We start from the raw sequence: 26,938 nt of genomic DNA on the forward strand, positions 1-26,938 counted from the left end.
TCATAAAGTCAAGAATCACAATATTTCATAATTACAGGTCAATCAGTGCCGTTTTAGATTGCATGATTTTTTGCATGTTTCGGAGACATTGCAGACACGGGCGTCATAGAAAGTGTTACCATCACGGCCATGTAACTCAGATATGTGATAACCATCGCCATACGGTTCACCTCAAGGACAAGAGAGATGTTGCGCAATACATGCTACCAATGCAGCATGAAACCGCCCTTCTCTTCAAGCCTCAGGACCAGCACTGACTCTCCGTCTTGATTACAGAGACACACAATGTGCAGCGGGCGCTGGGGCCCGGCACCGTGTTATCACACTGTCTGAGAACTGAATCATCCGTGTGTGTGTGTGTGTGTGTGTCTGTGTGTGTGTGTGTGTGTGTGTGTGTGTGAGAGAGAGAGATAGAGATAGAGAAAGCAGAGTGTGTTCGAAAGAAACATCTCCCAGAGACTCCACGAGTAAGCAGACAAAGGTCCCTGTCTTTGCCCAGCACCAACAGCTTTATCTGTCTCCATCTCTTTCTTTCTGTCTCTCTCTCTCCCCCTCTCTGGGGGAAGATGCTGACTCAGATGAACAAAGTGAAAGGAGTTGGTTAAACTCCCTCCTGTGCTTTGCAACGCAACCCTTTGTTAGGAGTCAAAAAACGCTGCGCTTTTGAATAATCACGCTCCGCATAGCTTGTTTTGATGCTTGTGGTGCTGGCAGGAGTGCAATACGGGACCCGTGTGTGTGTGTGTGCGTGTGTGTGTGTGTGTGTGTGTTGGAGGTTTCAGTGCACAGCGGAAGCTAATGTGCGTTGATGTTTGTCACTCCGGCCTCGAGAGAGTCAAGTTCTTCTTTCAGCCGTGAGACGGCTTGGCTGTGCCTGTCAGCAGGTCTGGCTGTCAGCACAGCTCCGGTCGTGCAGAACACTCTGACCTTGTTTGAGTGAGTTAAGACCTCGTAGCTGAGCAGACAATCTGATGTTTTATCACAAAGGTGCAGCTCTCACTACATGTAATGTCGGTCCTGAGAGTGTCGGTTTCTCATTCTGGAGAAAAAATGCGATGGATTTTAAACGTGTTGAGAGAGTTGGATGATAATGAATGGGAGGCCGAGGTCAAAACTATGAATGGGAGCCCAAAACTCCGGCTAAACCTTGGCTACGCTAGGCGAAAGGAACATATTGGCACGGTCTGTCGTACCAGCTAGATCATCACTACAAATATCCTGGAAAAGTCCTGGATCTCTAGGAAAGAGCAGGCCCCCTGCAAATGTTTTATGTATTTTGGGTGGAGACCTAATTTCATCATCTCGTTTGTTTTAATCCACAGCAGCTAGTAAAGTATGTCCCCTCATTCTATCTGCGCTAATGTGACAAATCACAATCTGATTGAGAAAACAAAGGCGTTAATGCACAAATTTATCATCGGCAAGCCAAATGTTTCCCCCCTGCGTGCTGCATGGTGCAGCAAGATGCACATGGGTGAGCCTGTGATGGAGTGATGCAAGAGCAGACCCCATATGCAGCTACATGATAATGCATCACACATACTTCTGGGAAGAGTTTATTGACAAGGGAGGAAGGCCGTGTGGGCGGGTCGTAAACATTTCTCATTGGATATCAGATCTGGTGGGACAGAGCAGCCTGCGTGTGATTGTGTGTGTGTGTGTGTGCGCACCCGAATTTGTATATGTGAGCACGTTGCTAGTGTGTGGGACATGCGTGGGCGTGTATGTGTGTGAGTGAGTGTGTGTGTGGGTGAGCAGCATTCCTATCCATCAAAGTCACCAGTGGGCCGCCCTCTGCCTCGGGAGAAAAATGAACCATGCCCGACGCACTCAGCCTGCTGCTGTTGTTCTCCTGCCACCATTTCCTCCCTGATTGACGCTGAGCGGCTGTGAGTGGGACGGACACACCTCGCCGGGGCCATCGCCACGTTCACAACACCGCACCACAGGAAGCTGACACACACCGAGGCCTGCATACCTTGCGTGCGCTACAAACGGCGGAGAAACAAGGCACAAGTTCAGTCAGTGTTACTGTCTCGTGGAAGATGCGTCATCATTTAAAGTCTCGATTTGACCGACCCGCTCCTATCCCGGCCTTCGCTTTTGGTTTTGACTAAAGTAAGGCTTCAGATCTTTTATGTGCCTCTGATTTGATTCGCGCGTTATCTTTGAGAAGGTATTGACTGCAGCCTAAGTGCCTCGTTACTGTAAGTGGATAACGTTTCTGGATTACGCGGACGTTCAGCCCGTTGAATGATCTGTAACGGGGCAGACTGGCGAATGAGATTGAATTGTGATTGTGGAGTCCATTTCAAACTAAAAGACATTAAACTGGATTCAGAAATATGGGAACATGTTACTGGTAGTGAGCGATAAGGGGACACAGGGTCACGGAGGACATAGTAGTCAATACACCCCAAAATAACACAGAAATAGGATGAATTTCCGTGCTTTTCTCTGTACAGGAGGTGTTTTTTCAAATATTACACTTGTAGCAAAACCTCTGCACTTGTTCAATGGGATGTGAATCTGGAGAGAAATGTTCAATATTAAAGAAATAGATCAGTAATTTTCTCCGAATCCAAAATACATTTTTCTGTTAGCTTTGTAAACTCATGTTTTATCCTGCGCTTCTTTACAGAACGTTTCAAAGTATTTTTAAGTCTTAAAATTTTGATGAATTATGCAATCTTTGATTTGATTTTTTTGAGTTATTCTCATAAACCACACACAATTCATATTTTATATATATATTTTAACTTGTTTTCCTTTATATATATATATATATGCATATGAGCAAATACATAAATGAATAAAACAAATAAGACACAATGACATAAATAACTGAATAAATACAGATACAATATATACCAATGAAACTGTGATCCAGTTGTGATCCATAATCCCGTCAATTTTAATGACTCAACTCATCATTTCACAATAACTGTTTATTGCTGATCTTTTTTATTTGATTCCAATCATTTGTATTTCTAAATGTCTCAAATCCAAACAACACTTTTATTTCACAACGCCACAACGTTTTTGCCAGTCAGCAAACCGAGACGGTTATGTGGCTGTTGGTCTGAATGACGCATAACCTCCTACACTACAAATCACATGTATGATGTAATCCTACATGTATTGACACACGGGATAATACACACGCTGACTCATCACTATGATGAGCAGTATAGGATGATGTCATTGAAATCCATTTTAATTTTTGTGCTGACTTTGCCAAACTAAACAAACATAGCACACAGTTTGTACATTTCAATAGGCAAGCTTATGACAAAGCAACAGAAAAGACCAAGGCTTTTAGTACTGCACTGTGAAGGAATAGTTTGACGTTTGTGGACAGAAGTAGACGTGTTTCCGAGTCCTTTTAGAAAACTTCAAATTTTACTGCACTAGAGTCTGAGCGTCTGCCCCACTCAGTCCTAGTTCTGGTTCTCCCATGCATCCCTTCCCTCCAGCAGGGCCAAACAATACGGCCTGGGCCTCCAGCAGCGTAGTGTCGGTGTTGACTCCCAGCGGGGACCGGAGGAGCAGAGAGGTGAAGCTCTGCTCCTGGCGGGAGGAGGAGACGCTGCTGCCGGGCGCTGAGCTCTCCTCTTCCCGCCGGAGCCTCCTACTGCAGGTCAAAGGAGGCAGCAAAGCCGGATCTGGGTCGGTACGCTGTGCTGGTCGCTGCCGGAGGCCTTACTGGAGTCTGAGCTGAAGGGGTTTCTGGTGAACCTGCATGATTCAATATGATTTTGTGCTGAATCCAACCCGGTGGCAAGCATTTAGAATAACTATAGAGGCATCAGTATTCAATTGAGACTGTTTCATAACCAGTGAAAAGTTCCTCAAAGTAACTGTAATTTAAAAAAAAATTCAAACACAAATACAAGTCAGAAATGATGTAATCTTGAATCTGGTGTTGCCTCTAAAATGCCAAAAGAAATATATAGAATTTGCCAGTACTTTTTTGTAGCTACGTCAAACAGATACGCATTCTGGCGTATCTTACAAACATATCTCCTGGTCACAGTAGTGGCAACTGTGGAGTGGGATCAACGTTACATTCTGGAATGGAGTTCAAAAAGAGTCCTCAGAGAGCAGAGGGGCGAGGAGTCGAGTGGGAGTGGGAAGGGCTTCCGTGCGGACGGGGGCCTCTGATCCCACACCTGCAGAAGGAGCCCCTGTTTGAAGTGCTGCTCGCTCACAGCACAGATGATTGATGACACATCTCGAGCTCCACGGCTGTACACACCAAAGCAGACAACGTGCCACACAGAGAGTGTCGGAGAGAAAATGTGCAAAACGTGCCATGACAAGAGGACAAGAAAAGAAAGTGTCACATCAGACTCTGATATAGTCACAGTCACAGTTTACAGTAACTTCTGGACATCTAAGACAGGGACATTTCAGCCAGACCCCCGTTTCCAGTAATGCGAGTCACGACTTTTTCTCCTGAAAAGTTTGTAATGAAACTCTCGGGAAGCATTTCATTTTACAAATTCCACACGTGGTGATCAATGACTGATACATGAATCACAACATCAGCTTGGGTTCAGTCTGCCGAGTTTACGTTTTTTCAGTTGCTGCTGAGTGAGCGATGACTCAACCCAACAACCTCGGTAGATTGAACAGCGCCCAGAGGCACACTGGAGACTGTCCAAACGTTTCACAATCTAGCTCGCTGTATGCATCCTCTACAGATGGAACATTCATCATATGGCTGAGTTTTAATGTGTGTGTGTGTGTGTGTGTGTGTGTGTGTGTGTGTGTGTGTGTGTGTGTGTAGTTATGAGTAACATTATGTGCTGTTTGTGTTCTGTTTCTATATAACATTTAGAACATGTTAGTCACTCCGTCCTTAGTCAACACATTCCGAAGTGTCAAGTAATGTTTCAATTAGACATACTTTGAGTACCAAGTGTGTAATCGGGATACAATTGTGACAACATCTTGGCATGTGAATGTTTTGATACGAGTAGTGTGTTCATCAACAACTTAACCACCGGTTATAGGAAGCGATTAAATCATGTAATAGTGGTCAGTCCTTTTACTGCATAGTGGCGCTCGGAGTTTATACGCTGACTTGTTTGTTTGGTAGAAGGAAAAGTTTGAATATGCTTATTTGCTGTTTTCAGAGAGTTAGACGAGAAGATCGATAACACTCTCATGCCCATCAAACGAGATGCTACAGCCAGTTAGCTTAGCATAAAGAGTGAAGGCTAAGGGAAACGGCTAGCTTGGCTCTGTCCAAATTTCAAATGCTGGTAAGTGTATTCATTTTTATCTTCTGAACAGAGCCAGGCTAACGGTTTCCAGTCTCTATGCTAAGCTAACAGCTGGAGCTGTTACTTCATATTTAGTACAGACATCAGAACGATATCGATCCTCTACTCTAACTCTTGCCCATGAAGGAAATATAGTCCCCAAAATGTCAAACTGTTCATTCAAGGTTCTACATATGGGATTCAGAGGATTAATATAGCAGCAAACAACTATTTGCTATGTAAAGATATAGTCTAGTAATGGCGCCCTGAGCAGCTCTCCCTTTGTGTGTGTTGTATTCCGAGCTTCTCCGTGCTTTGTTTACATAGCTAAGTCGGCCCCACGCCCATTTTAGTGCATGTGAGTCTCTCTGTTGAGGCTAGCTAATGGCCGCCGCTCTGCATGATGTCTTCGCGGAAGCGTAGCGCCCATCCCCTCAGGTAAACACTGTTAGCTCTGTCAGCGCTGTTGCTGTTTGTGTCGTGAGCACCGTTAGCTGCGAGCCGCCGGCTCAGCATTCGCCATGTTGAAAGCCGCGAGGAGGCAACAGATATGCTCTGAATTCCGTTTTAAGCACCTTTTATAATGCAATATTTGTAATCACAACTACTGGCTTGTAGTAGCGTAGTAATGTGAATCAGCACAGCACTGTGAGCTGAGCCTCCACATGGATCCTGTGAGAATACGATGTACTGTTGTAGCTTAGCCTATCACGTTTGTAACACGATGCTTCACACTCCGTTCCATATTCTGTCCATGTGCGGCCAACCTTTTGTCTTGTTCACAGTCTCTCTTGTGTCGTGACGCTGCACGACTCATAGTGGCGGCGCGCTGTCCTCTCAAACCCCAGATCCGGGCCTGTCCACCAGTTACTGCACAGCCGAATCCAAATGGTGTAAAATCGACACCCCCACAAAGTGGACCTGATAATTGCAGCCTTTAACAGAGCCGGTCTGCTCACACGAAAAGGCCCACAATAGGACTCAGCCTGGAACTAGGCTGAATGTGCTAAATAAGCTAATGAAATCCACCCACAAGACACAAGCTGGCCACGATAAGAACCTTTATAGCTGTGAAACTCGGCCAAGCTGGGAGGGTGTTAGCTCTATCTGTTTGTGTATTTGTCTGTTTGACAGCCCACGGCGTAGTGCCAGAGGGACTGGTGGTCCGACAAAGGTTAGGTGTCAGCGCGAAGTGTATAAAATAGAACATAGCAGTACGAGTGAGTGAGCGAGAGAGAGAGAGAGGGAGGCGGGAGAAAATAGGAGTGAGAGAGAGAGAGAGGGCAGGAAGTGTGGGTGGCTGGGTAGGTGGTTTTGGCAATGCAGGATGGACGTCTTGCGAGTTACTTCTGGTAAAACAAAGATATGTTTTGTTTTTTTGCAATGGCACCACCCATTCACTGAGTAGTATCAGTAGTAAAATATTTTAGTTCTTTGAGGTCAGCGATTGTAGAGGAGACCACCAACTCAATTTCAGAGCAATATGTTGTTGACGTGCACCAGCACTCCCAGAACTTTTACACCAAAGCACAACAGATAGGAGATAATAGCAGGGAATGTGCGCGTACAGTACACAGTGATGAATACCAGATGCAGGCATTTCCTTTGTTGGTGCAAGCAAGTTTTCAAAGTTGCCAAATCGCCCTGCTCTCCTCCCACACAGTTGAAAACTTCCACTAACACACACCCACACACACACTCCAGAATCCCTGCCCACTAATCCTCCTCCATCCTGGGCTTAGGGGTAGCCGAGGCTGCGGGCTAATTCAATCTTGGCTGGTGCTCCTCTGTTTTATATCTCTGTCCTGTTGTCTTCCTGTTCTCCACCCTTGGTCCTTGCACTCACACTCTTGCTTAATTAGGTTTTTTCCCTCTATCTCTCCATCTTTTACCCCCTCCACTTCTTTTTCTCAAGAGATCCGTCTCCGCTCTCTTGATTCTTTCTCTTTCTCTTATTTTTTTGGGGCTTTCTTTTACTTTCTCCTGTTGTTTTCTTTGCTGTGGCGAGCAGATACACTATCTGCTCGCCACAGCAGTTCTCTGCTCTGCAGTTGACATGCACTTATCCACTCACTGATAGCAAAGGTCATTACGGGTCACGTGCTCGAGCTGGCAGGTCGCAAAGAGAGTTGATCTCATCTGTGACGTCGGCCCAGAAGAGTGCGCAGCGGCCGGCTTCCTATCACGTCCTTAAAATAGCCCTTCGTCCCCACTGACGACGTCATCCATTCCCGTCTCCCTCTGGCTCTGACGCCCCCTTCCCTCTCTTGCTATCTCACTCTTTCTCTGCGTCTCCTCCCCACTCTCTACCCTTTCGCTTTCCTTTTTTTTCCACCACCACCACCCCCTCCTCCTCTTAACTTTCCAGGCTTTGCCCCAACTCCCCCCCACCCCCCCTCTTTGTTTTTTCTTCCTCTTTGCCATCTCACTGTTTGTGTTTCTCGATAACAGCAGCATTTTCATAAAAGAGAGTTCATTGTACTTTACGCTGATTGCTCTGTAGCAATTTCTAACCGTAATCCTGAAATTTAAAACATGTTCCGTAACAGGCGCAACAAGGGAAACCTCCACTCAGGGTTTCATCTGAAAGATTATAACAATAACAAGCACACGAATGCGGCCTTACACAAGCCACCACTTGCCCAGCGCTAGAAAAAAACAATTCAAGCACTGAAATGCCACAGCCATTTCGGAGAAGAGGTGCATTTGGATGCCGAAAAACAGAAAGCGTGTAGTTAAATATTTACTGTGTATGGGCGGAATACCGTCAAGGAAAAGTGAGTCACACATGGGAAGGCAACGCTGACCCTCTGTATCTATGTGGCTAATGATTAAAGGAGAGGCTTCAGTTTTAACCCCGCCTACAAGCCAGGTATCGTTTATTCTGCCGTGACAGCTCCGGCCGCACCAGCGACATCCTGTTGCTCTCAAACACGCATCAGAAGCGGTCGTAATCATAAATGTATAAAACCAGGAAGCGATACCAAAAGACTATGGCAATTCCCATGGCTGTTGAGAGTTCTAAATTCATGCGTCAGCATTTTAAACGATGCCTTTTAACCACATGACTCTCAGGATTATTTAAGATGCTAATACAAGCCAGTACAAAACAGCAAGGGCATTTATAATCCTTCATTCAAAATGCCATTAACGTGGAAACAAGCAGTGCAAACGTTGGTACTCTAAAAGCCTTTACACACCAGGGCGTGATGAATAAATGTCACTTAAATGCGAAATACTCGGCTGCAAATATTTCGTATGAAAACTATTCATACCAGCAGTGAAAACTTGCAGCAGTTGGAACATTTTTTTAATAAAAGGTTTGAATAGATTAATTCAGGCAGAGGACCAACAACCGGGATCCCATTGACCCAGAGAAAGAAACAATTGTTTTATAGCCTATAAGCTATTTTATTGAAGTTCCTTCTAGCAAAAAGCTTTGAGTAAGATTTGAGTTCCCTCTCACAAACAGTTAAGCAGTGCATGTCTGGGGCTCTTATTGTGAAAGGTAAGAACAGAAGGAGTGGATCTGTTATGTGCTCTTTCGCCATTTAATTTTGCATTCTGTGTGAAAGTACTCATTAAAAAAACATTGATGTGCAAAATAATCGCATCGTGTACTAACACACATATTTATAACTCATAATTTCTCTTGGCTTCTGTAAATGTCAGCGTTGGTCGGTCAGTCCGCCACTTTTGGCACACACCATTGGATGGGTTGCTAATGTTAGCATGCTCACACGCTAACATGTACCATGGTGAACATGGTTTATATTCTACCATTAACATTGCCATTGACAGCATGTTAGCATGCTGTTGACGTTAGCATATAGCTCAAAGCACCGAAGTAGAGCCTCACAGAGCCACAAGCACTCGTTAGATCATAACCCTTGTAATTGTGTCAAAACAGGAACACATTAACAAAGAGACACTCTTTAATCACTCTTCTTTCTGTATTGGTTGTCTGACACTATGGCATGTCAGGAACCAGAGGCATTTAAAAATAGCCGCTCAGAACCAGAATAATCACCACAACAGACAGAACTCATCAGCTCATATTCAACTGACTCCAGTTATTTGTCATCCTCTTTCCTGTCCGTCATCATCACGGTGCTCTTAACCTTCATCAACATGCCTGAAGCTCTGAAGTATAAACCAGATGTTAACTAACTTCAATCCGCTCACTCCACCAGGCTTTGGCCTTGTCTATGTTTAGTCATGTCTATTCTTTCTGTTTGATGTTACTCGATCCGCCAACTATTGAGTTCAAGCTCAATTAGTCAGCATTGAGTCTATTTATATTGTACCAGCTGACGTGTTGACTGCTTGTTAAGGATGTGTTTATCGACAACTCACCAGCGTTTGTCGCACAAAAGCGAGAACGTGAAAGGGAATCTTTACATAATCGGACACATTTCTTGGTGGGTTGGCTGTGATGTTCAGCGGCAGTTTGAAGGATAATTTGAGACTACAAACGGGGGCGGAGGCAGTAATTCGCTGCTACATAGTGTGTCATCATAAAATAGAGTATTTTGTCAGGCGGCATCATCAGCAGATCAGGTTAATTCAGTCTCTGACCTTTGTGGATGGAAAACGTCTGTCATGTATTCCAGCTTGTGTCCAGTATTTTCCACGAAATCCTTTCGGTGTGCAATCAAAGTTGGGAATAATTATAAATCGAGTGTGTCTCAATCCAGAGGATAAAGCTAATCAGTATTATAATGGGCTCTTTGAAAATGACCTTCATGACCCTTTGTTTGATTAGATCAATGATTATGATCCTTCACATTTCCCAACACTTCTCTGCAACTGACATTTAGTGGCCTGCTTCCCTCCAACTCCCTGACTTTTACTGTTAATGTTCACCACGATGTTAACAACCATCAGTGTGATTCTTGACCCCTGAATTGTTGCCGTACTAATAATTAACTGGATGGTTAGTCACGCAGCCAACATACTTAAAGGCATGTATTCAGTCAGGCTTGTTAATTACATTTCTGGGCATTTGGTTGCAGTAAAATGTGTTGTTGTTTTTTTACGAGAATTCTGCTTTAATTTGATCAGTTAGTAGTTACAAAACTTTATTAAAATAATGCAGATTAGTGGTGTCTGTGTGTGCATGTAGCATAGTATTGTTATTCAATTCATCTATCGCTCTTAAAGGAATAGTTTTATGTTTTTTTTGCCGAGTTAGATGAGACGATTGTGTACAAATGTTACATATTTGAGAATTTGCTGGATCTTTGAAAGCTGCGTTCTGATTTTACATCACAACCTCAAATAGTTCATGTTGCTTCCATACTGGAATCCATTCATCTGACCTTTTCAGAGCTGTTCAAATAGTACTTTGGCTTTCTATTTGGAGTCATGGAACAACGCCACCTCCCAAGCCGCCACGTGTGGAATCAGTCAGGAGCTGCATTCTGAGGATGTCTGACCCGCGATGAACTCGTTCCAAACACACGTTCGTGCATTCGGAGCTATTTTGCTGCATGGACTGCACGTTGCAACACCGTCAGTCGAAAAGCAAGGTTACTGTTGGTGAAATGGGGTGAGGTGAGGTTCGGACATCTGCAGTGTAAATGACACTGTGTGTAACGCTATACTGTGGACATTTGATTATTCAACATTATGTAATCGCTGTGCTGTCCCAGATGCTGTAAAACTGGAAAATCCAAAGTGGAAGAGGGAAGAGATAGAGGGATTAAGGGAGAGGGACAAAAACAAAAAGACAACAACAGAATGCAGCGTATTATCTGTGAAAAATGGCATATGCTGAAAATCAAATTATGGTGGTTTTAAAAGCTTTAGTCGAGATTATGGATCATTGTGACATAAGACACTTTGACGACCCCATTATCAATGTTCATAACAAGAGCATCGCACGCCTAAAAGTCATCTCCCACACATTGTTTGTACTCCAAAGTGACCTGTTGACCATTACAAGCTCTTCTGTTGAACCCCACCCCACCCATGGGTGCTGGAATCCAGGCCTCGTCCTGTCAGAGCTGGTCCGGCGCTTGTTAAGGGAGTTATTCCTGCCTGCTTCTGGTGTCCTAGGTGGAAAGTAGCTAGCATATTTTCCTATAGTGCCTCAGCAAAGAAGCTTGTGACCGTGAAGCGACGATGAGTTGTCGGTCACTCTGGGGACAAGGAGCGAGCGTCACCCGGCACAGAGGGGATTAAAAGGGCGAGCTCGTAAACACCAGTCGTCTTGCAGAGTGTGCATGTTATTTCCTTTCTGTGTTTTGGTTTAGTCTTTAGTTTCCGTTGCAAAGTTCACTCTGTCAAACCGTGACATGATCTGTTTAGCTGTGAATGAAAATAGGACAGCAGGCCAATAGCATTACATGGCAACTTGATTCTGAAGGTCTTACATTTTGCTTCCCAAATGACTTCTTTTGAGTGACAGTAAATATAACACGGCGGTAAGATAGGTCACATAGGTTTTGACAAGTTATGGGCTTTGTGATGGACATTTCTGAGGAAGTTGTTTTATATACTGTACGTAAATTAGTGAAGGAGAATTTCTCATTGCTCAAGCCCTGATGTAAATATTCCACCATATACCAGACCATATTTGTAAAGGTTAACCCATTCCGTGTGTCATTTTCAGTCTAATGTGTGTGTGACTCAACAGATCTTTACATAATGCCACAAGCTGGTCACCGTTTGACGGTGTCATCACCGCACATGAAGGAACTCAGTTACCTTTTTATGCTGAAGGGACATCCTGAAGGACGCAATTATCTTGACGTTACATCTGCTTTCAGGGAACGTGACATCAGCCTCGAGATTTCGAGAAACTCTGTGTCAGTTGGGAAGTTTCAAAACAGCACAGGTGGCAGAACAGATACGATGACACGAATGTTTCAACACGGCTCAAGAGGAAGGAAAGGAAACCCGGAGGTGCTCCTCTGCTGTTATTTACAATCTGTCTCAATTCCTCTTTTGACATGTTGTGGTTGAGCGTGTATACACACACACACACACACACACACACACACACACACTGGCATATAACAGGGCCCTGACCTGTGCTTCCCATGCAATTAGAAGGTCAATAATTAACCGACTGCACTTTCATCATGGGGTGTACATGTAATGTGCTCTCACGTGCCCGGGCAGATCCAGTAGATGTTTGGAAACAGGGGCAGAGCAACTTAACCCAGCTCAAGACAGTCCGCAGGGAGATGTGTGTCATCAAGAGATGACTAACCACCGCAAAAGGACAGTGGAGAAATCAGACATCATGTGAACTGAGGGATCGGCTTCTGGTCCCTTGTTTGGCAAGAGTCGAGCGTCTGCGCCAGGATTAGCGTCATTCAGCTGGTGCTACTGTTAGCTTCGGTTCACAGCTGTCAGCCCCAGGTGCCCCCACCACCCCCCCCTACATGTGCAAGGGCTGTGGGGTGTATCATGCGCCTTAACATGAACTGTTGCACAAGTGGACCACCTGTCTGCCACGGTGATCATTCTCTGTGTGACGATTAGGTTGGCGGATCATGTTAAGCAGTGTTTCACAACCTTTTTTGATGCAACACCGCAGCACCGTCAACTCAAATAGTTTCACCTATTTCACCATTTATTCATGACTTCAAGTTGACCATTTCAAATGTTTGTCCGTTAACGGTACTTTAACCGAACAGTTCTAACCGCTTATCCGTTTCTTTAGGTTAACAATTTCGACTGTTTTTCCGTTATTTTAAGATTTTTTAATATTTTAAATATTTAGCGGTTACTTCAAGCCAACAATTTCAACTGTTATCTGTTAACGTTACATAAAGATAACAATTTTAATTGTCGTTACTTTAAGCTAACATATTTCGACTGTTTAACTGTTTCTTTAAGCTAAGAATATTAACTATTTATCCGTGACTTTAAGCTAACCATTTAAATAGTTTTAATATTACTTTTGGCTAACTATGTTAACGGTTTATCCATTGTTTTTAGCTAACTGTTTCACTGTTACTTCAAGCTAACTATTTATCCATCACTCTTTCAGCTTCTCGGATGGCTTGCTTACTAGCTTTCATGCACTCTTTAAAGTCGCAATCAGGTGTTATCGGACTCAACATAGGGACGAAATTATAATTTAGATTCTTTCAAATGAATTGGTTACTAAGGTTATTGGTTATTAAGACATTACCATCTGCTTTACAAGAACGCCAACAAACCCTTGTTGTGAACCTGAAGAGCAACAGATTTAAAGCTATTTGCGTTGTTAATGTAAGTAGAACTCCTGCTGAGAGACACACGGGAAATGTAAAGCCAGACTGAAGTGAGCCTCTTCGTGACCGCCTTCTGACTAAACATGGATCTGTGCACACTGTCAGCAGGGGCATGAAAGGCCACGCTGTTCTCATCTCACTTCCTTGAAGCACCAGTATGAGTGAGTGTGTGTGTGTGTGTGTGTGTGTGTGTGTGTGTGTGTGTGTGTGTGTGTGTGTGTGTGTGTGTGTGTGCCTGACCTTGTCTTGCCTTCTACCACGACACTCCTTTTTGAAATCTCCCACTTCTATCGGCGCCATCATTGCTTTCCACCCTCACGGTGAACCGTACACACAGGTTGGGTCCCACCCTGTTGATGCACTCCTCTGAACCCTCGAGCATGTGGCACCTCTTGTTGGAATGCCGTCAACAGTCACACTGTCCATTGTCAGCAACTTCTTGGAAAAGACACATATTTTACACATCTGTCTCGGGCTGGAGTCAGCCTCGCGTCATCCTCTATTTTCTCACATGATCTTTTTCATGTTCTTTATTCAAGTTATTCAATCAAGGGAAGATTAAATTCCACTTGCAGTGCCTTTTGTTGACAGCCATTGCTTCTTTTAGTTTCCATTTATATGCGTAATGTTCCAAAATGTGCGTGAAACCTCGCAAATCTGCTAATTAGAGCCTTTAATTTACAATTTTTAAAAAAAATGGAAGAGAGGATGTTTTTCTTTGGTAATGTGTAATTGAGTGAAGATCATCAAAGCATTTCCAAACTGGAAACAGACCAGTTATGGAATAGCTCCAAGCATGATTCAAGCAAATCTGCAGCTTTTTTCTTTTTTCTTCACCGCTTATGTAAATCTAGGAAGTTGAAGAGCAGCTTTGAACACAACAGAGACCTTTTTGTGTCTCTTTAGAGTTGTACCGGTAATACAAACAGGAACAGCTTCATGTTTTATCGCTGCATAAATGTATATTTTGGGTTGTTTTTGTTTTTTTTACTGTTATTTGGGGTAGAGCCGGTGTAGGTGTTAGATATGCAGTAACACACCATCCATATGTATGCACATGGTAATTAAGCGAACAGATGAGTATACTGGTCGTTTTTTATACCAGCATGTCTTTAAATTGGCTGCTCATTTCTGTGTGAATATGCATGGGCACACGCACGAGGTTTGGAAAAGCACTCTTCTCCTCTCCCACAAAAAAACACTCGGTGCAATGATTACCTGCCTTGCCACTCAGGGGCCATTTGCTGTTACCACAGAGCTGATTATCTCACCCCTACAGCAGGCTCTGTTTGCGGCTTTGCGATTTTCTCCCAAATGCCCACACTGCTATTTGTAGAAATGTTACCTAGCTGGCACAAGCTGAAAAATGTTTGTGTTTGTGTGGATTTTTTTGCGTCTGGGTGAGTGTTTGCGGCGGTGCCTGGCCGTGTGTGTGTGTCTGTGTGTCTGTGAGTGTGTGTGTTTCGAGGGTGGGTGGGTGTTTGTGTGGAATGGAAGGCTGTAAGAATGGAGGGATGGATGACACAAGCAGGGCAGAGTGGTGGGAGGCTGGTGTCAGGGCCCTACTCCTACTACCAGGCTGGATGCAGAATCTGACAGCTGACTGAGAGTCTGCAGGCCCCCTCTTTACACAGTCCCACCAAAAGGTCAGCACTTCAATCAGCTCCGCTCTCTGGACGCCTCTCTTCCTGCCTTACCGCCACGGAGCCTCAATTCGGCCCCCTTGATGCACACTTAGCCGCGCTTGACCGTACCTCGCGGGTGGAAATGCAGTTTTCGCACACAGAAAAAAAGAACCCACGAAAAGAGTCTGTGCATCCGTACCATGTGACATCCACAGGGTATTAAAGTTCCAAGGCAGATGATTATGCGCGCTGGATGATATGTGTAATTTTGGTGCACTTCAGAGTGTGGAAAATTGCCATCCCCAAAGTCATAGCTGGCTCGTCGCTCTACGCATTTCAATTTTCCAGATCTTTAATTTCCTCTCAGTTCCGTCTTAGGTCTGTAATTTGCCACTCTCAATATCCCGTAGTCCTACCACCTGCATACCACTGGGAATTATGTTCTCTGCAAATGATCAAAAATTTCAATTTCAATATTATTCAACGTGACAAGTAGTAAGCGGGCGTGTAAACAGCTCAGATAATAGAAAAACAGGACAAACCAGGCCCGCTGCAAAAAGTAGTTTTTCCTGCTGATTGATCGAACAGGACATCGCTTCCTGTAAATGAGTAACCCGATATGTGACCTCATACCTTTTGTTTTCAATCAAAGGTGCCTTTGATGCGTTTTTGACAAGTCACAGCACCTGTGTAACAAACAGATCCCTATCATAATGTGTCATCTGTCACTCCCCGTCTCATGCATAACTCTCTTATTATTCACCTATTACACTGGTTAATTTCTACATAATCGTGCCTGATAAATTAACAGGTCTCCCAATGCTGTCAGCTGCATGAATTATCATTAACACGAGGAGTGAAATGTCAACGGGGGTGGGTGTGGAGTGTGTCCCACGATTTCACGAGGCTAACAAGAGCATCGATATAAAAGAGATGAAGAGGATTTTGGGTTTTTGAGTGTCCGCAAAGAGACTCTCATCTGTTTTTCAAGTCTGACGAGGTTAAAGCCGCTCCATACCCCCCGATCCATACAGCCGGTGACTAAGCCTGCATCAAGACGCTCATGCAGGGAAATATCACGCTGTCTCACAGCCAGTGTGTGTGTGTGTGTGTGTTTCATGTTGGTACAGAAAGAAAAATGTGCCTCGATTCTTTCCGTTGGCTTTATGATTAATTTTATTGCCCACAACTTGACTGTGAGCTCTTAACGATACAGCGTCAGATGCCTGGGAACAAGCCCAACTATCCCCTGATGACTTAATGAACGGGGAAGCTCAGTTTTTAATTACTTCCATTTTCTATTTTAATTTTTACTGTATTTTGTCGTATTTTTGTTATGCTCCTTTTGGGCTGCCATTTTTTTTTATCATCAGTCTTGTTTAATTGAATAAACATTTAGTCTAAAAAATGTCAGAAAACAGTGAAAATCAAACATCCCAGAGCCCGAAGGAGACACCTTCAGATTGCCTGTTATGAGCGGCGGTGAAACGATTTGCCCACGATTTAAATAATCGATAAATCGTTTGTCAAGGAGCTATAAGAGTCGACAGCCACGCTAGCAGCTCTCCGCGGCTGTACTTTGGCACAGCAGTGCTAAATGCTAACATCAGCATGCTAACATGCTCACAAAGGCAACGTTAACGTGACGATGGACAGCAGGTAAAGTTTACCACGTTGACCATCTTAGCTCAGCGTGGTTGCACGCTAACATTTGCTAATTAGCACAAAACACAAGCTACAGCTGAGGCAGATGGGAATGTCATTCTTTCTGTGTATATTTACATAATTATGTATATGTAGACGTGTATATTTTCCCCTCTTTCTAATATATTTATCTGATACCTGGAGTGGATTGGTGCCAAACCAAATGTAGTTGTGTTTAACAATAAAGCATCTTATCCACAAACTGTTTCCACCCCACACCACTACCTTTGTTGAGCTTTAAATTGTTCAGCTGCCGGTGACACCAAAGACCTTTATGGTCGTGGCCTCTTTCAAAGACGGGTGAACACGCTGCTCAGCCATCATTTCAGAACTATCATCCTAAATGATGATGATTCACACGGGCCGGTCTTTATTCCCACTATGGTCGACTCAGTAAATATAGCCCAATGAGGCTCTCGCAAAGCTGGGAGTGGCTTTGTGTTGAGAGTACCATTTAAAGATGACACGTGGATTGTCATCACGTGCATCGTGTTATTCACTCCCGGCGAGGCCTTTTAATTACAGCACGTGGCCATCCACGGGAGATAGACGGTGACTTATTACTGCAGGCCTCTTGAGCCCTGAAATAGCAACAAGTGGCTCCGGAGTGAGGGCCCTCATAGGATACCCATCGTCCGATATCAATGTACAGCACTTAATCGCTTCTATATCAGTGAACAGCACTTCAGCTCTCGGGTCAGACGGTTCGTTTATGAGATGTTGGCTTCATTAGGGATGCGTGGCGGAGGCAGCTTGTGACAGTTCTTGATGGAAACAGCTGAGAGGAAAAGATGAATATAGTGATTCATTTCCTTGTCCCAAAACAAATGCACTCAGTACACAAAAACTAAATCTGGATGTGCCGCACACTTAAGCAGCCTTGTTCCTCAATCACAGAATCTTCGTGGAAGTCCTGCAACTCGAGCTGAGCGAAACAAGAGCACGCATGTGGAAGTGTGGAAAGCACATGGTCATTTTCCAATCTGCCTTTCAACGAGAGTGGCATCGAGCAGAGAGAGAGAATGGAGTGGCGCTTGGTTTCAACATCCCGTATCATGAATCTGGATTAAAGAACTGGTGGTTTTGACAGGCCCGTTTCATCTCCTCCGTCTGAAGTGTTACTCACGTCTCCAGGCCCCTCGAGGGCTGACTGATGAGTGTGTTTGTGTGTGTGTGTGCAGCTGGGGTGAGCAGGGTTTGATGAAAGAGACAGACAGACTGGAAAGGAGAACAGAGAGCAGGATGTGCAAGAGGTGTTGAGAAGTAGTTCTTTCTTTGTTTTGTTTTTATTAATGGTTACTGAGCTAAATCACGGCCTGCAAGTCTACACAGCACGTGCCATCAATGGAAAAGGATACTTCAACGGTCATAAAACATGCCGTTATTCGTCTTCACTGATTACAGAGGCGCATTTGCTTCCTCGACTGGAAAATAAACTCCTTGGATTCGTCCCGTTTTGAAGTGAGAAGTCAGACCTTAATTAATGCATATAATGCGGCTTTAAGAAAACATAAGCAGCAGTCACGAGCGCATTTCTGTGTAAACACCGATACTTCACAATGTGCTCGCACTTGTTAAAAGGCCCTCAAGAGTTTTGACATTCAGAATCAACCGGTTGCGGTTTTAAGCTCCGAACGGCCTCAAGTCGGCACGCGAGTGAGGTCGGCGCCTCCTGGAGTCTGGGCTGAAACCTGTGGTTATGAAACGAGAAAGGCCCCGGCCGGCTTTCCACACGACCGGCAGCGGAGTACTTTTCCTGGCTTTGTCACCGAGTCCTGAGGTCATCACTCATAACAAACCAGCGCTGGCAGCTCATTTAAATCAAGGCGGCGACAGAGTTCCAAATAACTCCCTAACCACAAGCAACGTTTAAAAGTGACTAAGCTTTCACCAGAGCAGAGCATTCAGAAAGAGGATGCTTCTTTTAAAAAGGAGTTGCCCCGAAATCACTTCCAGCAGTAGTTATGTGACAAATACAGTGAGACTTCCTTCCCCGAAACTGTGGTTAGAGAAGCACAATAGAAATGGGATTACCTGAAATGCTCTGGTGCAAAAGAAATATATTGCGGGTATCTGCTGCCCCCAAGTGGCAGAAACATTCACTACATAGCAAACAAACTGGCGCAGAAGTTCCACATAATTTGCGTTTACTTTCCATGGCAAGTCTGCTTAATGAGAAGAGCTTCCTGAAGAGAGCGTGTGTGTGTGTGTCTGCTATAAGTCACGCTGATTAGCTTTACTTTCGTACCACATGGGTCTGTTCTGAATTATACAATTCTCTGGCAGTCAGTTGTCTTTGTGCATCAGTAGTACATATGATCATCATTAAGCAGCAGGAGAGGGACAGATGCAAAGAAAACACCACAATCTCCACCAGCAGGTACTTCCAAATAAATTTATTTTGTAATTCCTCCACTGTACAAAGCAAGCATGGACTCTTCTGGACACTGACGTGACAGAGCTGGAAACAGATGGACCATTAATTTCCATCAAAGAAAGAGAAAAGATTACCTAGAGGAGGGGGGGAAAGAGACACAGTGACTCAGTGTAATTTGTCATCAATATTTCCATTTTCGACTCCATTAACAACTGTGAGCACATGCGTCACTACGCTGTCGGGTTAAACTAATTAACAGGACACGTCTGTGATGATCAGCCGAGATGTCGTACCACAGGTCTACTCCAGAGCCTTGACCATGGCCTCGTTGGCCTCTATGCTGATCTGAACCGCCGCCCTCGCCGCCTCGTCAGAGAGGCCTGCCATGTCGGACTGGGCCTTCTCCAGGTTGGCCCTGGCAGCCTAAAAATAGAAAGTGTCACAATGAGAATCATAACAGGAAAGCAAATGACAAAGCCTACAATTCAGATATAGTTTTGTTGCCCTGTTCTGACTGCCAGTTCTTTTTTTAGTTGTTTCCCTCCATAGCAGACGCTATGGAGGGAAACAACAGTTCGTGGACAGACGGCAAAATAAATCATCTGCTGGCACTTTTACTTTCTGCAATGTTTAACAGGCTCCTGCTTCCTCGTTGGAAAGCCGCGTCATCAGCGTCACTACGTAGTTACTGACACCTACATCGTGACCACAGCAACCCGTGAAGTCTGCAATCACTTGCAAAGAACAAAGCGGACAGTCCCGTCCTAAAGATCGGATTTGAGAAACAAAAGGGATTTTCCTGCAGTCCAAACGTAGCCACGAACCAGCCTGCAAAGCTCATCCTAAAAACCTTTTTTATGTGATGTGACAGTCAGAAAAGCGAGGCTGAGCGACGACGAGTCAAAAGTGGGGACGAAGACAAGCAGAGAAGATCCCCACTGCCTCTTTGCTATGAAAGCTCCATTTGTCACGGTAGTGATTAGAGACGAGAAATGCCAAACATAGCTGGGAGTTAAAGGTCTCCCAGTGGGGATTTGACACATCTGCTATAACTCAACAGTGACTGACCTTTCCCTCCTTATTAACAGCGTGGGCCCATGTGCATTCTCACCGCAGAGCAGAGGACAACGAGGAAGAAATAACTAATTTACTGCTACGGAGTCAACTTGACAGTGACACTGGCACTGCCCGAGGTCAAAGAGAGACGGCTCATAATAAAGCAGCGCGGCATTAACAAGACTGACATTTAAACAAGGGCTCAACATCGAGGGTCCAACCGCAGCGGCCATCAGACGGATAATCATCGGCTGGGAGGTGCTCATCAGCAGAAAGGATCAAAATGAGAGGAACTCATGCAGGCCTCAACAAATCGGATGTGGACATCAATCACACAAATGTCAGTCAACTAGAAGATCCATGAAGAATTGACTGTAACCCTGCTCGATGCAACACAGCTGCAATTATTTCTCTGTACAGTTTGTGACAAAAATATACTTTAAATGATCTTTGAAGGGAAGATACTATCATCTCTTTAAACGAATGATACGAAGCCAAACCCTGCAGGTGTAAACGTGACACACACACCATCATAATTATATCAAAAGGAGAAATTAATCTTTTTATCCGCAGTGAAATCAAAGTTCAGAGCTGACGGCAGAACAGAGCTTACAGGCTAACGGGTACAAAGACAATGGCTGCTGGATCACCGGTGGCTTTGTGAAGCGACGGTTAGGAGCAATTTAAAGTCTATTTTTAAATAGACAAAAACCACCAGCCTCTAAAACACAATGAATCAAAAGGTCTACATTTCAAATGCAATAGAACAAACAGGAAATCAAAAGTTTGAATGAGTTTCTCAAAACGGGATTAAAAAGGACATATTATACTGAGTGAACACACTGTTGCTTCATAGCATAAATACATGTAGAAGATACTGTTCTTGGTTTTTAAGAAGGCTTCCTGTGATATTCTGACTCTCAGTCCTCAAGTTCTAAGGCTGTCGTTGTGACTCAATAAAAGCCACAAATATCGATCCTTTGCATTTATGGCTACTACCTCATTCACAATATGTAGCACTGGATCATCATAGCCCATTAAACAGTGGTCAATGCCATCACCATGGGTTGAAATCATTAAGGTAAATACAGGGTTGCACAAAAAAAAAAAAACCTGTGTGCTTATGCCTTTTCATTTGGATTCATTTTACCGCCGTACGTTTTATCGTCTTCTCTCCTACTTTTCTGGATTGATTTTTCATTGTGATGTTCTCGTACATGATGGAGCCTGTAACTATATTTAGCTGCTCCATTTGGATGACTACTCGAGGCCGACCTGGCATCAGCTTGTGTCTGCCGAAACTGAATATATGGTTTCCATTTTCAATCCCCTTATATTTTGAGTAGTTAAAGTTACCATGCAGTCATATGTCAGCTTAATAATAAAAGATGACATAAAGAATACAAGTTTTATTACAGTTACCAAACATCCTTTTTTGTAGTTTGATCTGATACTTTACAGTATTTGAATCTATTTTAATCGCGGAAGTCACTGGCTGCTTGCTTATCTGGACCCTTGTGCTCATTCCCACCACAGATCTTTTGGCCCTTCAGCGCTGACGTCTTGGATTGTGGATCCCTCAAGTGATGCCAACATCAGCTTGTCCATCCTCTCTGCTATCAGAGACGACCTCCAGTCTGTCTTGATTCTGCTTAGTCAGCTGAATCTCCTCTCACATACAGCTGAAGTGACTGGGGTGCATGTTTGGCTATTTAGTGCCACTGGGAACCATTACTGTTGAGCCCCTTGACTACTTCCCTTACACTGAAGTGACTTACCCTAAGGTGGCTTAAAGTAAGTCACTCAAGGTCTTACCCTCATGTTTAAATGAAGCAAAGCACCATACTTAATATAACTTCATGGATATAAGGCTGCATGGAAACTTGTGCTTCTCCCCTAAATCTACAAGTCAAACTTTTTATCATGACCCTCTGTCAAACCTTTCATTACATGCACATTGTCTCAGCTCTATAAGCTCCTCCTGTGTGTGGATGAATGTAGGTCGACACACTCAGTCGTGCAGATCATGTTGAAGTATATGGACAACATGTAATGTTTGATAAATGTATTTCATTTTGATAGAGCAAAAATGTAGATATATTAAAAGTGACATCAACTGTGTTGGTTTACACTAATTCAAAGAAAATATAGACAGATTTTTATTATCTGGTGGTATTTATGGTCATTCTGACCAACATTAGCGCAGAGGCCGATCTAGTTTGCATGCGAGTGTGGAGTGATGTTGACATTATACTCACAGCGATGTCCAGCTGGTCCAAAGGAGCAGCCTCCTCAACGAGCAGTTGCACTGAAGAATCAGCGTTGACTGTTACTGACCCACTGCTCACTGCGTACACACACACAACAGTGTAACTAGACATGCCAACATACAGTCTTCTTCACTGTGTTTTATAACCAATGATGCAATGTGCATTATAGAGCCAGGATACCCTGCCTCACTCTCAGGCTTCTGTTACACAGTGAACTCTCTCATTGAGGGTTTGTTCATCTACTGTGTAATTGCTTTACATTCTATGTTTCATCGACATCTACTGTTGAATTTGTTTGGGAAAAAATGGCGGAACTCAGAAATTAGCTTAGCAGACGGAATGAATAATGCATGCATCATGTTTCAGCTTTTCAGAAAGATCAATAACAAAACACTTAAATCAAAATGTGGGGGGCTAGACAGAAAGTGGGGCAGAATTTTGGTGATCTCTAGACTGACATCACGAAGATCTTTCATGACTAGTCAGAGCAGGTATTAGACATTTGAATATGTTGAGCCGAGAGGCACATTGGATAGAAGAAAAGAGATCAACATAGTAACTACTGTAAGAGCATGTTATAGATGGTGATCTGATATGTTAGTTTCTTTTTAAAATAATGTGTAATAATGCATTATGGGCTATTGTTTGCCTACACTGTTTGGAGGCATTGAAGGAATACATGTTTCATTTTACCAGCAGGAAAATTTGGTTTAGGCCCTTCATGTAAACTGACCTTAGTCGTTCACATTTGTTTTAGGAAAGTAAAATCTCACCAAAGAATTTGGCAGCAGAGCCGTCGTCACCAAAGACCGTTACAACACCAGGCCGGAGCACCTGGAGGGTGGGCACGTGGGCGGGGAGGATACCGAACGCACCGGTGAGTGTGGGCACGTCTACCTGTTTCACACTGGCCCCGTCGAAAAACACCTGGAGAGTGGAGACAGAAGATGGAGCGATGCATTCACTGACTTATGGACCGACCTGCAAACAGTTTGCCATTAAGAAATAGTGACAGATCACAGATACAGCTGCCAAAATGTAGAATTTACAACAGAGCGGCATCAATGATACAACCCACTCGCTGTCACCTTTCAATTTACGTTTTATGCAAAGTAATACACACAATTTTGGTGGTAATGTTTTTTGTTTTTTTTACTGGATCAAATACATCAGGTCTGCAGCAGAATGTGAAGTAGACCTGCAGCACTGTGTGGAAGAGGAGATCTAAGTTAGCAAGATGACACTGGACTGAATTTAGTACAGAGACATGAACCTCAAGGTTAGAGAGCATTAAACGCAACGTTGCTAAGTGTCCGTTTCACAATTGAGTACTTCTTAAACTAACACACATTTTAAAACATTTACATACATGATGTACTCAGTTATCCATCTGGAAAAGAGTGATATTGTTTCGCAAAGTATTCTTTGCCTCACTGCTGGTCAAAGACAGTGAATGACAGCTAGCTTGAACTTCGTTAGCTAACGTTAGCTGAGCTAAATCTTTAACTGACTGTCTGCACGCGTGCATGAAATATAATACTACAACTAGCAATGACTACAACACCGCATGTTAATACAACACCTCCAAATGACCCGGAGGCATGTTTTTGTTTTTGCATTTCAACGAGAAACAACAGTTAGCCGTCTAGCTAGCTAGGCCCCACAGAAGCCTCGCCATTAGCGTTAACGTCAAAGCTAGCTTACCTGTGTCGGGGAGGCGAATGTGAAGGACATCTGCGGGGCACCGGACACGGCCTCGGCGTAGGAGCGAGCGTGCCTCAGCACGGGGAGGGAACGGCGGAGAAATCTTGCTGCCATCATGTCTGAAAATCAGATTTTTATTCAAGTTCAAGCGAATGACAGAGATCCTCAAAGCCCCTTTGCGTGAAGGCAGTCGGTGTGCGCTCGGTAGGACAAGGACGTTGGAAACCTACCCATAAAGCTTTACGGTGGCGCAGAGGATGCTAGGTAGTGTAGTCTTTTGAAAAACAACAGATGTTTTGAGAGATGAACGCGGTTCAGGTTGGTTATTAGTTGCAAAGGATGCAGGGTAGTGTAGTCTTTTGAAAAAAACAAAAACACTGATCCCTGTCAGTGTTTTATTATTATATATGGATATTAAATATGTATATTTTTTGGATCATTATTCCTGCTGCAGATGTTTAAGGTGGAGCTCGTTTTAACTTATTTATACACTGTTGTTAATTGTGGGTAGTTAGGAAGGGTTTAAAAAATTATAATGTTTAAAGTAACTAACTAAAGCTGCCAGACAAATGTAGTGGAGTAACAAGTACAATATTTCCCTCTGAGATGTAGTGGAGTGGAAGTACAAAGTTGAATAAAATGGAAATACTTAAGTAAAGTACCTTGAATGTGTACTTAAGTACAGTACTTAAGCAAATATACTTAGTTATATTCCACCACTCGCAGCTTATCAAAACCATACAATGTACTGCTTTTTATAAAGAGGTGGAGTAATATTGAGCAGGATTGAGTTCTATTGGTCCGGCCCTCCACAACGGTCCCTGTTTCTCATGTGGCCCATTGGGAAAAATAATTGCCCACCCCTGTTTTAGAGAGATGATGGGAGCAACATTTGGGGAAGAGTAGCTCATTTGTCAAAATGTGGAAGGCAGAGATGATGTACATTGTTTTTCGTGTATGAAACTACTGAGCTCACTTCACCAGTAGATGGCGCCAACGTGATGTGTTATGTGCTACACAGGCAACAAATAGGGACCCACTCGTTTATTCTGGGAGTTTTTGCTCTCTTATGTGCCACTTGAATGGCACCAAAGACCACAAACACACACAGACAGACTAACAGACTTCTGCACTTGGTGTGCTTCACCATTTTTTCCACACGTGCAAGCGAGTGACACCTAATGCAAAATGAATCAGTAAAAGAAGACAACAACAAAAAAGAGTGCTAAAATGTATTTTCAGGAAATATAGTTAACATTCATTGAGACACTCGGGCTTCCCTTCACCGAAACACTGACTTGACCATCGGGCTAATTTGGAGAAACCCTTCAATCACGCAGCTTTACCTCACTCCTCGCGTCACGTAGTGCGCCTCTGACTGGGTGGTGGGCGTGTCTTAAACAGTGGGGTTTCATTCATAAATACTTTTAGCGTTAAAAATCCACATTAAAGTGTCCACAGAGGAGTTTCATGTTTATTGGCTTTGCCCACCTCGGACCCTGCATGGACCCGGCCAGTTGAGTAGGTGAGTGCTACCTTCTTCTTATTTTATTTTATTTTTTTATTGCCGCATGCCTGCTCCTATTCAGAACCTATTCAAGTCGTGATCTACCTTTTTCTGTCGGTGTCACCGGACTGGTGAAAATCAGAAGCGCCTGTGTGAAATGTATCAAGATGGCATATTTATTAACCTCGCTGCGCTGCGCGGAGCGTAGCTGGTTTTCATCCAAGTTTACCATCGGCTTCATTTCATCACGCAATGTGAAGTGATTTTGCCTTTTTTTGCAAACGATCGTATCAGCCAAACCTCCATGAGGAAACAGCTGCCGGAGACGAAGCTCATTATTTTGTTCCGGGGAGGCGGGGCGGGGGGGGGGGGGGGGGGGTATTGCTGTACCAAGCAATACAAAACGGGATGTTTTCTTTTGTGCAACAGTTTTTTTTTTCCTCCGATCTTCAACAGGTTATTACAAGTTCCAACATTAAACAATCATATTTTGTTCCACGGAGGTGTTGTAATCATGGGACTAAATATAGAAGCGAAACCGACACACAGTACATATAGCAGTAATGCAGCTGGCATAGATAGACGGAAATGTGGTTAAGCGTGACTGGATCCATCGCTGGGACCCCGTGTCTCACCATCTGCCATCAAGCCAGCAAGAGAGCAATCCTCAGGGTTAGAAACACCATGGTAGTAAGCAAATCTCAACAAAGTAGCAGGCTACATCGATTTACAATACACTTTTCACAAATATGATTATTTCTCCTTATATGTATTAAAGCCTAGCAACAGAGGATCATTTTCTATCTTTTTTATCTAACTTTATTATTGCATTTAATCAATATAGTGAGGCAGCTGTTTGGTGTCATTCCTTGTGATGAACTACAGTATTTTATCATCACCACTGAAACAGACTGGACCAGGAAGCCTGTCAGTGATATAAATATATATATATATTTTGAAGTGCACGTGTTGAATGCAGCAGGCACTTATGTAATGCCAAACTTATTTACCCAAACTGAATAATTAACCAAATCGTTGTGCCGTGTGCTTGTCACCAGCACTGCCGTCCTGTCGCCTCGAGGCCGGTGGGCCAGGGGGACGGGGGGGGGGGGGGGTCGTGAAAACACTGTTGCTTAGTCGGCTGGTGTTGGGCTGAGGATGCAGCAAGGGAGCTGAGGAGGAGACTCCTGTGCC

General features: G+C 43.9%; 1 protein-coding gene and 1 long non-coding RNA gene across 3 annotated transcripts in view; one reads left to right on the forward strand and one right to left on the reverse strand.

Annotated features, from left to right (window-relative positions):
• LOC142946393 (uncharacterized) overlaps positions 1 to 22,461 on the forward strand; it is a 50,553-nt gene extending 28,092 nt beyond the window's left edge. The window contains exon 3 of the long non-coding RNA XR_012953072.1: positions 21,800 to 22,461. This is a non-coding gene — a long non-coding RNA (uncharacterized LOC142946393). The remainder of the gene's footprint in view (positions 1 to 21,799) is intronic.
• Positions 19,212 to 24,472, reverse strand: atp5f1d (ATP synthase F1 subunit delta). 2 transcript variants are annotated; one of them, XM_076087583.1, is made up of 5 exons: positions 24,238 to 24,472; positions 23,307 to 23,460; positions 22,522 to 22,610; positions 19,501 to 19,630; positions 19,212 to 19,341 (listed from the first exon to the last, which is right to left on the reverse strand). In XM_076087583.1, exons 1-4 carry the CDS (start codon positions 24,352 to 24,354, stop codon positions 19,508 to 19,510), a joined length of 483 nt encoding a protein of 160 aa, XP_075943698.1. In that variant the 5' UTR covers positions 24,355 to 24,472; the 3' UTR covers positions 19,212 to 19,341; positions 19,501 to 19,507. The 2 variants fall into 2 exon arrangements, with proteins under 2 accessions (XP_075943698.1, XP_075943697.1); XM_076087582.1 differs by having other exon boundaries at positions 19,212 to 19,630.
• Between the last annotated feature and the right edge of the window lie 2,466 nt (positions 24,473 to 26,938).

This window comes from Anarhichas minor, unplaced genomic scaffold (assembly GCF_050575085.1).
Source record: "Anarhichas minor isolate MPS153535 unplaced genomic scaffold, ASM5057508v1 ptg000010l, whole genome shotgun sequence".
Lineage (NCBI taxonomy): Eukaryota > Metazoa > Chordata > Actinopteri > Perciformes > Anarhichadidae > Anarhichas > Anarhichas minor.

Excerpts from the sequence above, each read along its gene's own strand:
- atp5f1d (XM_076087583.1), bottom strand. The coding sequence starts at position 24,354 with ATGATGGCAGCAAGATTTCTCCGCCGTTCCCTCCCCGTGCTGAGGCAC. Across the intron at positions 23,461-24,237 it reads CATTCGCCTCCCCGACACAG|GTGTTTTTCGACGGGGCCAG; the intron begins GTAAGCTAGCTT and ends TCCACTCTCCAG. Across the intron at positions 22,611-23,306 it reads CTCTGCTGCCAAATTCTTTG|TGAGCAGTGGGTCAGTAACA; the intron begins GTGAGATTTTAC and ends GTGTGTACGCAG.